The sequence below is a fragment of the Cydia fagiglandana genome, chromosome 14 (genome assembly GCF_963556715.1).
Source record: "Cydia fagiglandana chromosome 14, ilCydFagi1.1, whole genome shotgun sequence".
NCBI lineage: Eukaryota > Metazoa > Arthropoda > Insecta > Lepidoptera > Tortricidae > Cydia > Cydia fagiglandana.
Window position 1 is genome coordinate 16,293,485 of NC_085945.1, and position 13,361 is coordinate 16,306,845.

A 13,361-nucleotide genomic window follows, 5' to 3' on the forward strand; every position below is an offset into this window, starting at 1 on the left:
CGCTTTTTGTTAAAGAGTGAATCTTTTGTACCTAGTTCTATTATTTATTCTGTGGCAACAGGGCAATGGCCAATAAAATGGCACGCCTAAAGTGGTTTGTATCATTCGTTGAACTGCAAATGGCGGCCATTAAAGATGGCTGTTCAGTCGTGGTAAAAAGGATATCCTTGATCATTGAGGGAGTTGCTTAGATACTGCACAATGCAATCAACACTAACAGGGTGACGACAGTTGATGACACTCGAACGAGTATTAGATTGCATTTAGAGTCGGACTAAGCTTACTCTGCATAGACCTTGCAATGACAGAGTGTGGAAACATTTTTCCAAATTTCAAATCAAATGTCGTGTGTCGTCAAAATTCTATGAAAATATGATGTTTATATTGACACTCTACATTTTGTTCTATCAATGAAAATATTATTTAAGAAAATTAAAAGAAAAGCGGGAAAAATATTTTTTATTATTTATTTTCTTGCATCTAAGTACATCAGTACAATATTTTTGTTTGGCATAGTTCTATATAAATGTTGTTTACCTAATATTGACAACACTGCAATAAAAGCATGAACAGAGGCTTATTAAAACTGTTTAAAAAAGTAATTAGGTTTAATATTCCATTACAGTAAGCTGTTACGTGTTTTTATTATGTTATAAAACGTAATTATGTCAGACATTTCATATGCAATAAGCGTAACTGGGTCGCATAACATAAAAATACAGTAGGAATGCTTAGCACAGGAGCGCCGCGACAATATCTCGCCCTCGAGCTTGAGTACCCGTCTTGTTCCTACCGTATTATTTGTAAATGTTGTGTTATGTAAATTAATACAATATTTAATTAAAATCTTTAATTTGGATTGAACGGAAAAGTACCAAACTCAGAAGTTCAGTGCGAATTTGTAAATACATAAAGTTCGCTCAATGAAAAACGAAAAATTTGACTTACCACAACTTTAGGACTGACCCAGGTATGCCTTAAACTACGTCCAAGACCACCGGTGGACGGGCAGCAGCGTCCCGCAAATTCGGTGTACTCGACTGCGATCGCCAACCCGCCTGCCAAGCGTGGCGATTATGGCATTCACCCCCCATAAGGTCCCAGGCCTACGTTCAGCAGTGGACGTCTTATAGCTGAGATGATGATGAACTTTAGGATTTTGCTCCAGAATATCTGATTAAATTATATAAGGACTGTTCAGTTTACTAAGCGGACACTCTTACACCTCTTTTAATCGGCGAATTTAAAATCAATTGATGTATGTACAGCTCATAACAATATAATTAACAATCCCTTATTTATCAATTGCTACATATTTGTTCCCATAATAGTCAAATATTTTTCCCGAAGGACCGAACAAATTTGGAACATAGCAAGTTAGTTCTGCAATAAGGATGCACAGGCTAGTATTCACTGCGAAAAATCGTAAATATGTACAAATTTTCCAAGTTAAACGTGAATAAAATTATTAAAACATTTGCAGAGCATCATATGCTTGAAGATTTTACAAAATCCCGGCACGGAAGCGGCCCGGCCAATCCAGAAACAAAAGTATTGTCATGCGGCTGTTAAAATCAATAAATTACTTATCGGTTCGCGAAATTCCTAAGACAGCAGGCGTTAGAGTAGGCACAGATTAAAATATAAGAAGTATGTACAATAAATGGACCCATAGAAAGAAAAAAATGGACAAAAGAATTACAGAGCAGCGAAAGCAATCGAAAAAAAGAAGCGTCAAACTGTACTACATTTTACATTAAGATAAATTTCGTAGCATTTTAATGGACAACGGAAAATGCGTAAAATGTTGCTGTAGTACGTTACCAATGGCCCTGATGCTACCATGCCGTTGTAGAAGATCATATATTCGACGAGGAGAGTAACATCAAAATTGACCAATTCATGAAGAAAGTCCTTGTCTGGCAGGCAATTGGTTCCTGTGGCCTTAAAAAGTTTGTTCTATTTTGCGACATGAACTTTGGTTGCGACATTTACAGAAAATAATGCATCTAATAACGAGTACTTTCCGTCTATCAGACGCATAATGTCACCTCTTCATTTCGGCCTGATTTGGCAAGTGCCCACTATGCTGGTCAGAAAGTAAAGCTACTGAATTTGAAAAACATTGATTTCGTTCAAAAACAAGTCAACTCATCTAATTGCCCGGAGCTCCACTCCATCGAGTGGCACTAGACCAATGTGAAGATGCACTTAAAAAAGGGTAGATGAGAAGCTAAAACATTGAAAGAATTCAAACGAATGTTGTTTACAACTTGTCAAAAAGTGTCAAAAATTTATGTGCAGGCACTTGAACGGCGCAACCGTGTAAAAGTACGAAAATCTTACCGATGTTATTATATTATACTATATTTACATTAAAATGTTTTGCGTTGGTTTCCGTTTTTATTATATTTATCTAAATAAAGCGATTCCAGAATTAGAAAAATGTAATTTATACTTTTTTGTGTGTCCGCTTAATAAAATGAACAGTCCTTAAGTACATATATATCGATTGAATAATACTCGTAGATTTATAAAGAACACATAAATATGTTTAGACAAATTTATCTAGTTGGTAAATTACGAATGAGTATGACCTAATAATAAATCGCTACTACTGATAGTAGTGATCTCACATGCGTCTATCTAACTATTAAATAGTACTTATTGATATAAGTAGTTATAATATACAACGGGCGTGAGTTATACGTAAGTAGGTTCGCACAGATATATACAGGGTTTCAGGGACATCAGTGCAAATACCACAAACAATTATTAGTGGTTATAAAAGCAAAGCAAAACTTCACACCGGAATTTCTTAACAAAAGTTAAAAGTAAAAAATGCATTACTCGAAAATTACGAAAAATTATATTATTTACTCCAAAATAAAATGTTCTGAAAAAATATTATTCAGAAAGGACAGCGAGATATTTAAGATATCAGATAAAGCTATAAATAAAGGAATGAGACTGGTTATTTAATATTATTTTATTTACTATCCGGTCAATACTTATGCATTTAATCCACATTTAATCTGATAAGGGTTAACAGGTTTTTAATAAGAGTTTAATAATAAGTCGACCTATTATCATCATCATCATCATCATTTCAGCCTATATACGTCCCACTGCTGAGCACAGGCCTCCTCTCATGCGCGAGAGGGCTTGGGCTATAGTCCCCACGCTAGCCCAATGCGGATTGGGGACTTCACATACACCTTTGAATTTATTCGCAGACGTATGCAGGTTTCCTCGCGATGTTTTCCTTCACTGAGAAACTAGTGTTAAATATCAAATAATATTTCGTACATAAGTTCCGAAAAACTCATTGGTACGAGCCAGGATTTGAACCCGCGACCTCCGGATTGAAAGTCAGACGTCATATCCACTAGGCCACCACTGCTTTACCTATACGACCTATTATAATAATGCGAAACCTATGTAATATAGGTAATAGGTAGTATGTTTACACAAAACCACTATCTAGCATACAGAATTGCGAGAGCAGGATGCAACTATCTGCTAGAGTACGACGGTAAATGTCGATACGCATAATGAACTACAAGTATAAGTACTTTGTTAGAAGTTTCGATAATATGACTTTAATGAAGTTCAACATCGCATTAGGCCCTGTCATTTCTATAGCCACCCTTTCTAACTAAACATCACTGTCTAAAACAACTCTATTACAAGTGTAATAAGGTTACTTTTGCTCTGCTTTCTAAAAGTAGGTAAGACTCGTTGCACACCAGTTAAAACACCGTTTTATATTAAACCTATCACTCAATTTTACCCCAAACGATGAGATTAAAATGGCTAATCCTTGCAAATTGCTCATCTTACGTGTAATTATGGTAACACGTGCGAAGGGGGTAGCCAGGCAACCCCGCTGGTGTGGTGACGCCTTTATAAGTGGGATGCAATTCAGCCCTAATACTCAGTTAAGTATGAAAATGTTGATTACTGATGTGCACTTCGGGAAAGTCAGGTGTAAAAATTGGTAGATATTTTTAGGGTTCCGTACCCAAAGGGTAAAACGGGACCCTATTACTAAGGCTCCGCTGTCCGTCCGTCCGTCCGTCCGTCCGTCCGTCCGTCTGTCACCAGGCTGTATCTCACGAACCGTGATAGCTAGACAGTTGAAATTTTCACAGATGATGTATTTCTGTTGCCGCTATAACAACAAATACTAAAAACAGAATAAAATAAAGATTTAGATGGGGCTCCCATACAACAAACGTGATTTTTGACCAAAGTTAAGCAACGTCGGGAGTGATCAGTACTTGGATGGGTGACCGTTTTTTTTTTGCTTTTTTTTTGTTTTTGTTTTTTTGCATTATGGTACGGAACCCTTCTTGCGCGAGTCCGACTCGCACTTGCCCGGTTCTTTTTTAGCCTTTTCGTTGTTGCATCGTCAACACTAGAGTCTGAACCACTACCACCAGTTTTGACATTGATAGATACGTCTAAGTAACTTACTTTCTATGCATCACGCTCGTACTCGCATATTAGTGCAAGCGAGATGTATAGAAAGTAATTTACGTAGACGTGAGCGTATCTGTCAATGTCAAAACTGGTGGTAGCCGTACTGTTCGGAAAAATAAGAGTCGTGGAATGTATTATTGGGCCCCATACATTCCGAACAGACTATATTTTCACTAGTGAACGCACATGTGCGGAAAAGTAAATGAGGCCCTACCGGACAGCGCGTTTTAATATGGACTACATTACGTAAACCGTACCTTGCTGTCAAAAAACAGATAAGGTTAATGTGGAGAAAACCGTCCATCAGGTAAGACGGTCTATAAGCTCTTTCATTTTATTGCTTTTAACTCTTGCGATTGTACACATACTTACTCCAATTACAAAAGGTCGGTGTCTGAAACACGTATAGGGGAAGTCCGGGCATAGTGAACACCTTAAGGTTTGACTTGACATAACAGAAAAAAATTACAAGAAAGAAATGAAAGAAGTGTCAATAATAAGTCTTTATTTAATAAACTTTTAATTTAAAACAACACTACCCTCCAATGTGTAATAATTGCTGCAATTTTTAACAAAACGTAAAAGAAGATATTTTATTCACTTTGCCCAGGGTGCCGGGCAAAGTGAAACAGGCCTCCGGGCAAAGCAAATATCAGTCATAAAATCTTAGTGAACTTAATAACTAAGTGAAAATTAATCAACATAAGATCATTTCAATAATATTAATTAGAAAAAGCTGTCACAAGTAACTTTTGATATATTTTTACTAATTTCATAAGCATAACTCTTCACGGCATCTCTGAAGACATTTTAACACAGCTAATCCACGTTTTGATAGCCATTTCCATGACGTATGTTAGCCAGAAGCCATGATCGATCTTTACCTGATATTTATAAACCATCTGTAACAAAATATTATCATTGAAAAAAATTACCTAATAAATTCAAAGTGAACACGTTATCCGCTTTGCCCGATCCACTTTGCCCATTCAGTCAGTTAAAGAAATTAAGAATTTAATAAAAATAACCGTGGGGTTGTTTTAAAAGAAATGCGTTGTAAAAGGAAGATACTTTAATAAGCAATAGAAGCATCTTGAATTAAAATTCGAGATAATTACTATGACAAAATAACATACAATACACTTACCTTTTGAAATCGAATATTTTGCACTAAAAACACATTTTGACTCGTCACCGACGACGCTCGCAGCGACCGCTCCCTGTGACGCTTGCCGCTCATAGAGCGAAGGATCCTGAACATCATATAGGCGCGTGGTCCGACAAAGTCGAATAGTTTAGGATTGGGAGCCCGAATTCGCTTTGCCTGGGGTGTTCGCTTTACCCGACCTTCCCTTACAAATACGAGAGTTATTGACCTATGACGGTCTTCCTAACCAAAAATTGTATGTAGGTATAAAGTTAGATAGCGTAAGACAAACATCGGGACAAGAGTAACACTGTGTAGGGAATCATACTGTTGGCTTGAGCAAAATAAACTGTACTTATGTTACTCTTACCCCACCTTACTGACCATATGTCGGTCTTTCCCACATTGACCCGAATAATAAATAACGACGCTTATTGGCGTCAAAGAAGACTTTAAAAAGTCTTTCACGCCAATTAAATATCTTTAAAGACACATGCATATGTTAGCAGGATTCGTTACATGTTAACAAAAATGAGACTCGATTTTCTGCTTTATTTTTTATTTTTACAACGACGTTCTTCAGACATAAGGATATGACTAGTTCTCTTAAAATAGCAATGTTTCTCTTAATAAAACTATGAATGAATAACACAAAGAAAAGGCTAATGTAGTTTTCGATGTGCAGCTATGTCATCTAGTAAAAGCGACTCTATGGAATCTTTAATAAGGTATTAAACAGATTTTATCTTACTTGCCATAAGGTCCTTTCTTCCATAAAACTACTAATCTCTTAGACCTGACTTTTTTTACAAAATGCAGTAAAGGCCGTTTTTCACTACAACCCCACATGTGTCTTTTCTGTACTGAGTAAAATACGCGGTCTTTTTTTAATTTCACACGTCGACGGCCATGTATAGGTAATTAAGGTTCAATCCTACGTCTATTCATGGCCCATTCATACCGACTGCCGAGCTGAGTGCAGGTGGAATTGCCCTTACTATGGTGGATACTGGATATTTACCGCAAAATGTAGATGGATTTGTTGGCAAGTTAATACTAGTCGTTGACGTTTTGCGCAAGTAGTTATTTGTAAAATATCATCTGCACTTCGTCAAGTAAGATACTAACAGGCCTATTCGGATTTCGAGTTAATCACAAGATCTAGAGACGATTTAGAGATCAACTAGATCTACATTAGATATCGACTAGGTGTGCCTTGGATATCTAAGTCATAACTTGTCGAAATCGTTCAAGAGGACCTCCAGAATTGCGGAAACGTCAAATTTGATATATCTATCTTACAAATATCTTTAAATTATCCATATCGTAACTTGTTGAAATCTAGTAGAAATCTAATTCATTTTCCGAATTAGCATGTGTGGGTTTGTGGCATTCCTATGGTTTAGTAACTTTAATAAGAACTTATTTTAAGCTAAAAGCTAGTCTAATGCCCAGAAATTCATCTGCTTAATATACCAAGAATTGATTTAAAAAGTTACCAACGAATCTCAAACTCGAAGCTTCAAACGCAAACCCCATAGTTGGGGCGCACTAAACCTCCGCCATATCCCCCATTCAGAACCGTTCCAACGGAACATTATTCATACAAACCCTTCATACGGCCCTATATTTTTTTATCAAAATGACACTCGTCAAATTAGACGGCTCATGTCAATTATTTTTCGTACCTTTGACTACAGTTAATTAAAATTTCATGGTTCGTCTCTTTTTTGTCGCTGCATCATTACTTTTGTTTTGCACCTGTGAGGTGTGAATCGGTGTTGGAGTGTCATTTTTTCCCCTTTGTTTTATTGTATGCTTTGTTTCACTTTTTTGTTTAATTAGCGATGTTTTTTGCGAAAGCTTGTGCTTTTATTTTCAACTTTCACGGAGAGTTTCAAAGTGTAACTGTTTCGATTCTACTAGAATACAATGGGTAGTTTTATAAAAGAATCAGAGTCAGGGAAAGTTGTATATTTATAGCAATATGATTCGGTGAAATCGCTCGTAAACATTTGCTGGATACATTTTAATTTGAGCGGATTGTATCACTGGAACAATGCTGGATTATTAGGTGATTTATTGACATTAATCTAGGCTGAATACAGCATTCAAGCTATATCCAGGATAAATACCGTTTGTGCTTCTGGTCATATCTATGTCTTTTCTTCGACTTGCTCAACCTACTCCTACCAAAAATTAAACCAATTATTCTTTTGTTCTAGAAAAACAACATAAAACAGCTAAAAGAAGACATCAAAGAAAAGTTACCTATCTCCGAAAACCTGAAAGCGGTACCCCCTCCCGTCGTACCTTCCCTCGCGCCTCCGGGCGGTGAGACGTTGAAACGCAGCAAGAAGAACAGACCAGCTCCTCAGCCGCCTAGACCCTCGGACTTGGAGATCAGGGCGCCGTCGGAGCTGCTGGTGGGCGTGCCGGGGGCGCTGAAGACGCAGTGGAAGCATCAGCCGTTCGTGCTGGTGACGGGCGCTGTGACCTATGTGGCCAATGTAAGTTTACAAATGTGGCTCACAATATAAACTTACAAGTTTGATTTGGCCTAAATTTTATACGACGGCTATACGACGATTTACGGGGGGTGTTTTTTGAAGATTGCGTCATAGACACTATATACTTTTTAACGGTTTTATGTGTCTGTTTCGAGCTTTGCCAAATTGAAAAGAGAATTATCAATAACGTGTTTTATAACGAAGTGGAAAAAAATCGCTAATGATGTAAGAGTCGTGAATACACAATTCCACAAAATATCGAATTGGTAATTTGAATCACAAATTTATTACCTTCCTTGACATTTGTAAAGAGAGTAAAAAAAATTAAGATCAGGTGTTTTTAGGTCACCATACATACTTCTTATCATACCTACTTCTTTAGTACCTAATATATTTTTTTTATTTGTGCAAATTATTTTCTAGCACCGGTAGCTTGCTCGGGTTTTATTTGAAAAGCCTGGATTTCTACAGTACTAAAAGTTTACTAACGTGGTTCTAAAGTTTAAAAAAAAATACTATAAAAAATAATTGAGACTTTAAGAACTTAACATACTCGTACATACGCAAATTGATCTATTCCTTCATTTAGCTTGTGTTGTGGGTTCTATCAGATGACGCAATATAATTGAACTCAGGAACGCTGACCACTTCCTATCAGTTTGTTTGCTGACTATCACATAAAATATATACGAGCTCATCAAACAAATAAATGTCTTTACCGAAACTACAACAGAATCACTACCCACTATATAGGTTAAATAGCCATTAACAGCTAGTGATACTAACGCAAATTTTTTAACAGTACCTAGGGTCAACGGTGGTGAAGGAGCTTCGAGGAACGGAGTCCACAAAGAAGTCCATACAGAAGCTGAAGAAGTCTACCAAAGAGCCCCGGGATTCCCCGGACATCATTCTGTCGATCAGCTACAGGGGGGTCAAGTTTCTGAACACCATCACGAGGGTAAGTGTTTAATTGTTATGTAAATGTTTTAGGCTAAATTTTATCATACGGAAAGGACTCTCTGAAATAATGAAAAAAATCACAATCTTCATTATGCACAATTTTTATATATAAAATTTTAACACATATTTAGAGAGACTTTTTTACACAGAGGCCTACTACTTTGAAAAGATTTAATAAATATTAATTAATTACAAAAAAAAAGAAATACTAGACGTCTGGCAATCATCAACTATTCAAGATGAATAGAAACGAAATAAAGTAAAGTAATGACTGTAGTGTCTTTGTCGGATGGAAAGCGCTACCCTTTTGTAAAATAAAATATGGAGTCGTTACGCCAATAGAAAGGGTTCATAAATAACCCAAAAATCTTAAATCATAATAGTTGGCAAGTCTTTGTATTACGGAAGACTGTTTCGTAAAATCATCGGAGCGACTAAAGGGCAAACATCCCTCGGACTTAACAGAGCCCTCGTCTCCGCTTGACTTTTAATTATGGATCTTCACACTTCATCGGACCACTGACCAATCTTGCCTTTGTGTTTCTTACAAAAAAGGATTGCTTTTTCTTTTCAGTTTTTTGTGAGGCCATCACGGTTAGTTAGCCCTGCTAATTAATTTTCGGTGTTGTGCTCTTTTCAGCTTGACCGGGGTTGAATTTGTTGTTTATCAAGGCTTTGATGTTTCATAAATAATCTTTTGCTCGATTTTTCTCGAAGGGCAAAAGGAAGTTTAAAAAATTTTACAATTAGGGAGAAATTATGTCTAAGTTCAAAATGTCATATTCTAGATTTATATATACATATGAGCATAGATATACAAATACGATAGCTGTGTGTCAACCAAAAAGACCAATCCACCCAGTGATTAGTGACGATGCCATTCCTTTTACCAGTATTATTTACTTAGATAAAGATGCCATCATTTTAAAATCACTGGAACTCACAAAATTCATCTTTGTCAGGATCTGATCTGCGAGCACGAGATTCGCAACATCCACTGCGCGTGTCAAGACGCGGATGACCTCACACACTTCGCCTACATCACCAAGGACCACACCACCAAGAGCCACTATTGCCATGTGTTCAGAGTTGCCACCATGGTGAGTTTCATCTTCTATATGGTTGTTCAGCAGATTATCATCAACTTGTATTAAAACGTTGATGATTATGCGCACTGTGTCTACATCACCAAGGACCACATCACCAAGAGCCACTATTGCCATGTATTGTGTTCAGAGTTGCCACAATGGTGAGTTTCATCTTCTACATCGTTGTTCAGCAGATTATCATCAACTTGTATCAAGACGTTGATAATCATTCACACTCTGTCTAGATCACCAAAGACCACTCACAAAGGAAGGTCTTCAGAGTTGCCACTAATGTACTTTTCATTTTTGCCATCATTGTTCTGAAGACCAAATTTCAATTCGTGTGTCACGCTGCCTACCTATCGCACTGACCACCAACGTCAGGCCACCATAGTCACCTAAGCACAAATTATTATTACTAAGTTGTGGTTGGTCCATGGTAAGATTTACAATGTTAAAAACCCAAGAGCTTTATAATCCTCAATATTTCAGTATTGCGTTAGGACAAGCGTAGTCTAGACCAACTAAGGATTTGCTGAGTTTGAGATCTTGGAAAGATTTCAGTCTGTAGCTAAATGTGAAATGCGTTCAGCAGTAAATCGACTCTGACTTGACATAATTTATATTATCAGCACATGAAGGGACGCTTTACGTCCCTCGTCCAAGCTGCAGCTATCCAAGCTCTCAGATAGATCTTCCATCAATTATACTTCTTTCTGCAAAACTACTTCGTCTGACTATTTACACTAATTGTTAATCTCTTCCATTCCAGGACCAAGCGACAGAAGTCATCTTGACCCTGGGCGAAGCGTTCGAGGTAGCCTACCAGATGGCTCTCCGCGAGCAGTCCAACCGGGTCCGCGTCACCCACTCTCAGGCCAAGACCCCTACTCACGATCCCACGACCACCACCAACAAGGAGAAGCCTATCGTCAACCACGGGAGATCACATTCCATTACCGAGATTAAACTAAACGGCCATCAGCTCAAGATTGCCCCCATGCCCGCCTCCTTATCCAACGAGGATTTCCAGTCTTCGAAAAACTCCGATGGCTCTAGGAGCCCCAGAACACCGCTTCTCAAAGCGCCTATAGCTTCCACTGAAGAGTTGTGAGCAGTTTAAGGTTCATGTGTAAGATTAGAATGGAATTTTAAAGTAAATTGCATTTACGGGCCGTTAGAAATGGCTTCCACGTGTTAAAAGGCTTAAATTTTGTAACGAGGTTAGTGTTTAAAGTATTCAAATTACTCGAATTGTTATCGGCCATAAATATAGTGACACTGCGTGACATTTTGCAGCAATGATATAATTTTTCCGGTCTTGACTCTTAAGACTGGTCGATAAAATTATAAGATTATTGACTTTTTGTATTTCGATTTCGACACTGCTTTTATGAACCATAAACCTTATTATATTATTATAACGAATAGTTAAATAAACAATTTTACTATTGAATAGTAAAAATAGGGCTGTTGTATTTATAGTAGTTATAAATGTATATTATTTGTTTTATTTGCAATTTGTGTGTGGATGTTACGACTATTATCAAATTAGAATTGAGCTATACTTATGATTATTAAAAATATAGCGTCATAATTTTAAAGTTCTGATTATGCGCGCATAAGAGTATTAAAATAACGCGTTTTTTAATAATTTGAATTTTTGGGTAAGGCCTAAAATATACCTATGGGCGTTATATTGTACCTTCTGTGCGTTACCAAGTTTTCGATGTCGTGAGTAAGGGCATATACAGATGGACTGCAACCCGACTGCAACTTGTATGGGGACTGCACGCTGACGTTGCAGTTGGCTTGCAGTTCCCATACAAATTGCAGTCAGCTTCCAGTCCGTATGTATCGGCCCTAATAATGTAAATATATTATAGTTTAAGATTGCATATAGACTTATATCGAATTGTTGATATTACACATCTTATGACAAGATCGGTGGATACGCCTAACACATAGTACATTAAACATATCAAACTTATGTTATATGATTACAATTATTCAATTTATTTTGAACACATTAATAAGAAACTACATGTCATTTAATTTAGGTATTTATTGTGTTCAGTGACATAATTTTAACCAATTGTATTATATTTTTATTAAGACTTTTGCATTTCAAAAATGTGTACGTATCCTTCAGTATATTACACACGTTACATTTTTTTTATTAATGTGGTCAAACCGTATTTAAAATGTTTTTAATATGAGCTTCCGAAGTTAATTTTGCTCGTAAATTATATATAATGTAATTCGTTGTCTTCGTACAATAATCATGTCAAAAAAATGACAAAAAAGAAATATTTGGAAAAAAAAAATGTTTAATGTTTTCCTCATAGGTGCAACCGTTTGCTCAAAGCCTCTGGCGTTTCAATTGAATGTAATATCATTTTAGTATCGAATTGTTGTATGACTTGCGGCCCGATTCCAACTTTTAGATACGTCAATTAATAGATCTAGAAACGATATGGATTTATGTCAGTGCCAAATGTGACGTTTCTTCAAACAAAAACGTCACTTTTGACACTGAGACATCTAATCCATATCGTTTCTAGATCTATTAATTGACGTATCATAAAGTTTGAATCTGGCAATTGGTATTTACGTTGTGACATTTAGGCATGTTATTTATTTCAAGTCTGATCACTTATGACATTTCATGTGATGTGATATAAGGAGTAAAAGTATTCAAACGAATATGTTTCTTTCATTTATGATTACGATACCTTGCTTTTATATTTCATTCCTATTAATTTATAAATATTTTATATGTATATGTAGCTGAGCTTTATATAATTGTTATATTATGGATCGAGTTATATGTACAACAATTTCTTAAGAGTTAAGATGTCTGTCGATGTTTTCTTAAAATAAGGTAGGTGGTATTGCTATTTATATAAATATGGTATAATATTAGCTATAAATTTGTGCCAAAACTCATGGATACAGGTAATATACGCCAATATACAACCCCGAATTGAAATAATAAATTAAAGCTCACTTCTCGAACACCAATTTTTGTAAATTTGGCCTCATTTCGGTATTTAATATACTAGTATAATTATTAATTACAATAATTTTTTTACCGTCCCCGGTAGGGCTAGTTTTTATACAAAATATTTTAGGGCGTTTCTGTAGCGATTTTTCAATTCTTACATT

General features: G+C 36.3%; 1 protein-coding gene across 1 annotated transcript in view; it reads left to right on the forward strand.

Annotated features, from left to right (window-relative positions):
* The window catches only part of LOC134670905 (ankyrin repeat and SAM domain-containing protein 1A-like), a 93,459-nt gene extending 80,753 nt beyond the window's left edge, over positions 1–12,706 (forward strand). Inside the window, exons 5-8 of the mRNA XM_063528725.1 lie at positions 7,858–8,142; positions 8,945–9,103; positions 10,068–10,205; positions 10,966–12,706. Of these exons, the coding sequence (XP_063384795.1) occupies positions 7,858–8,142; positions 8,945–9,103; positions 10,068–10,205; positions 10,966–11,307 (924 nt within the window). The 3' untranslated portion in view covers positions 11,308–12,706. The remainder of the gene's footprint in view (positions 1–7,857; positions 8,143–8,944; positions 9,104–10,067; positions 10,206–10,965) is intronic.
* The last annotated feature ends 655 nt before the right edge of the window (positions 12,707–13,361 follow it).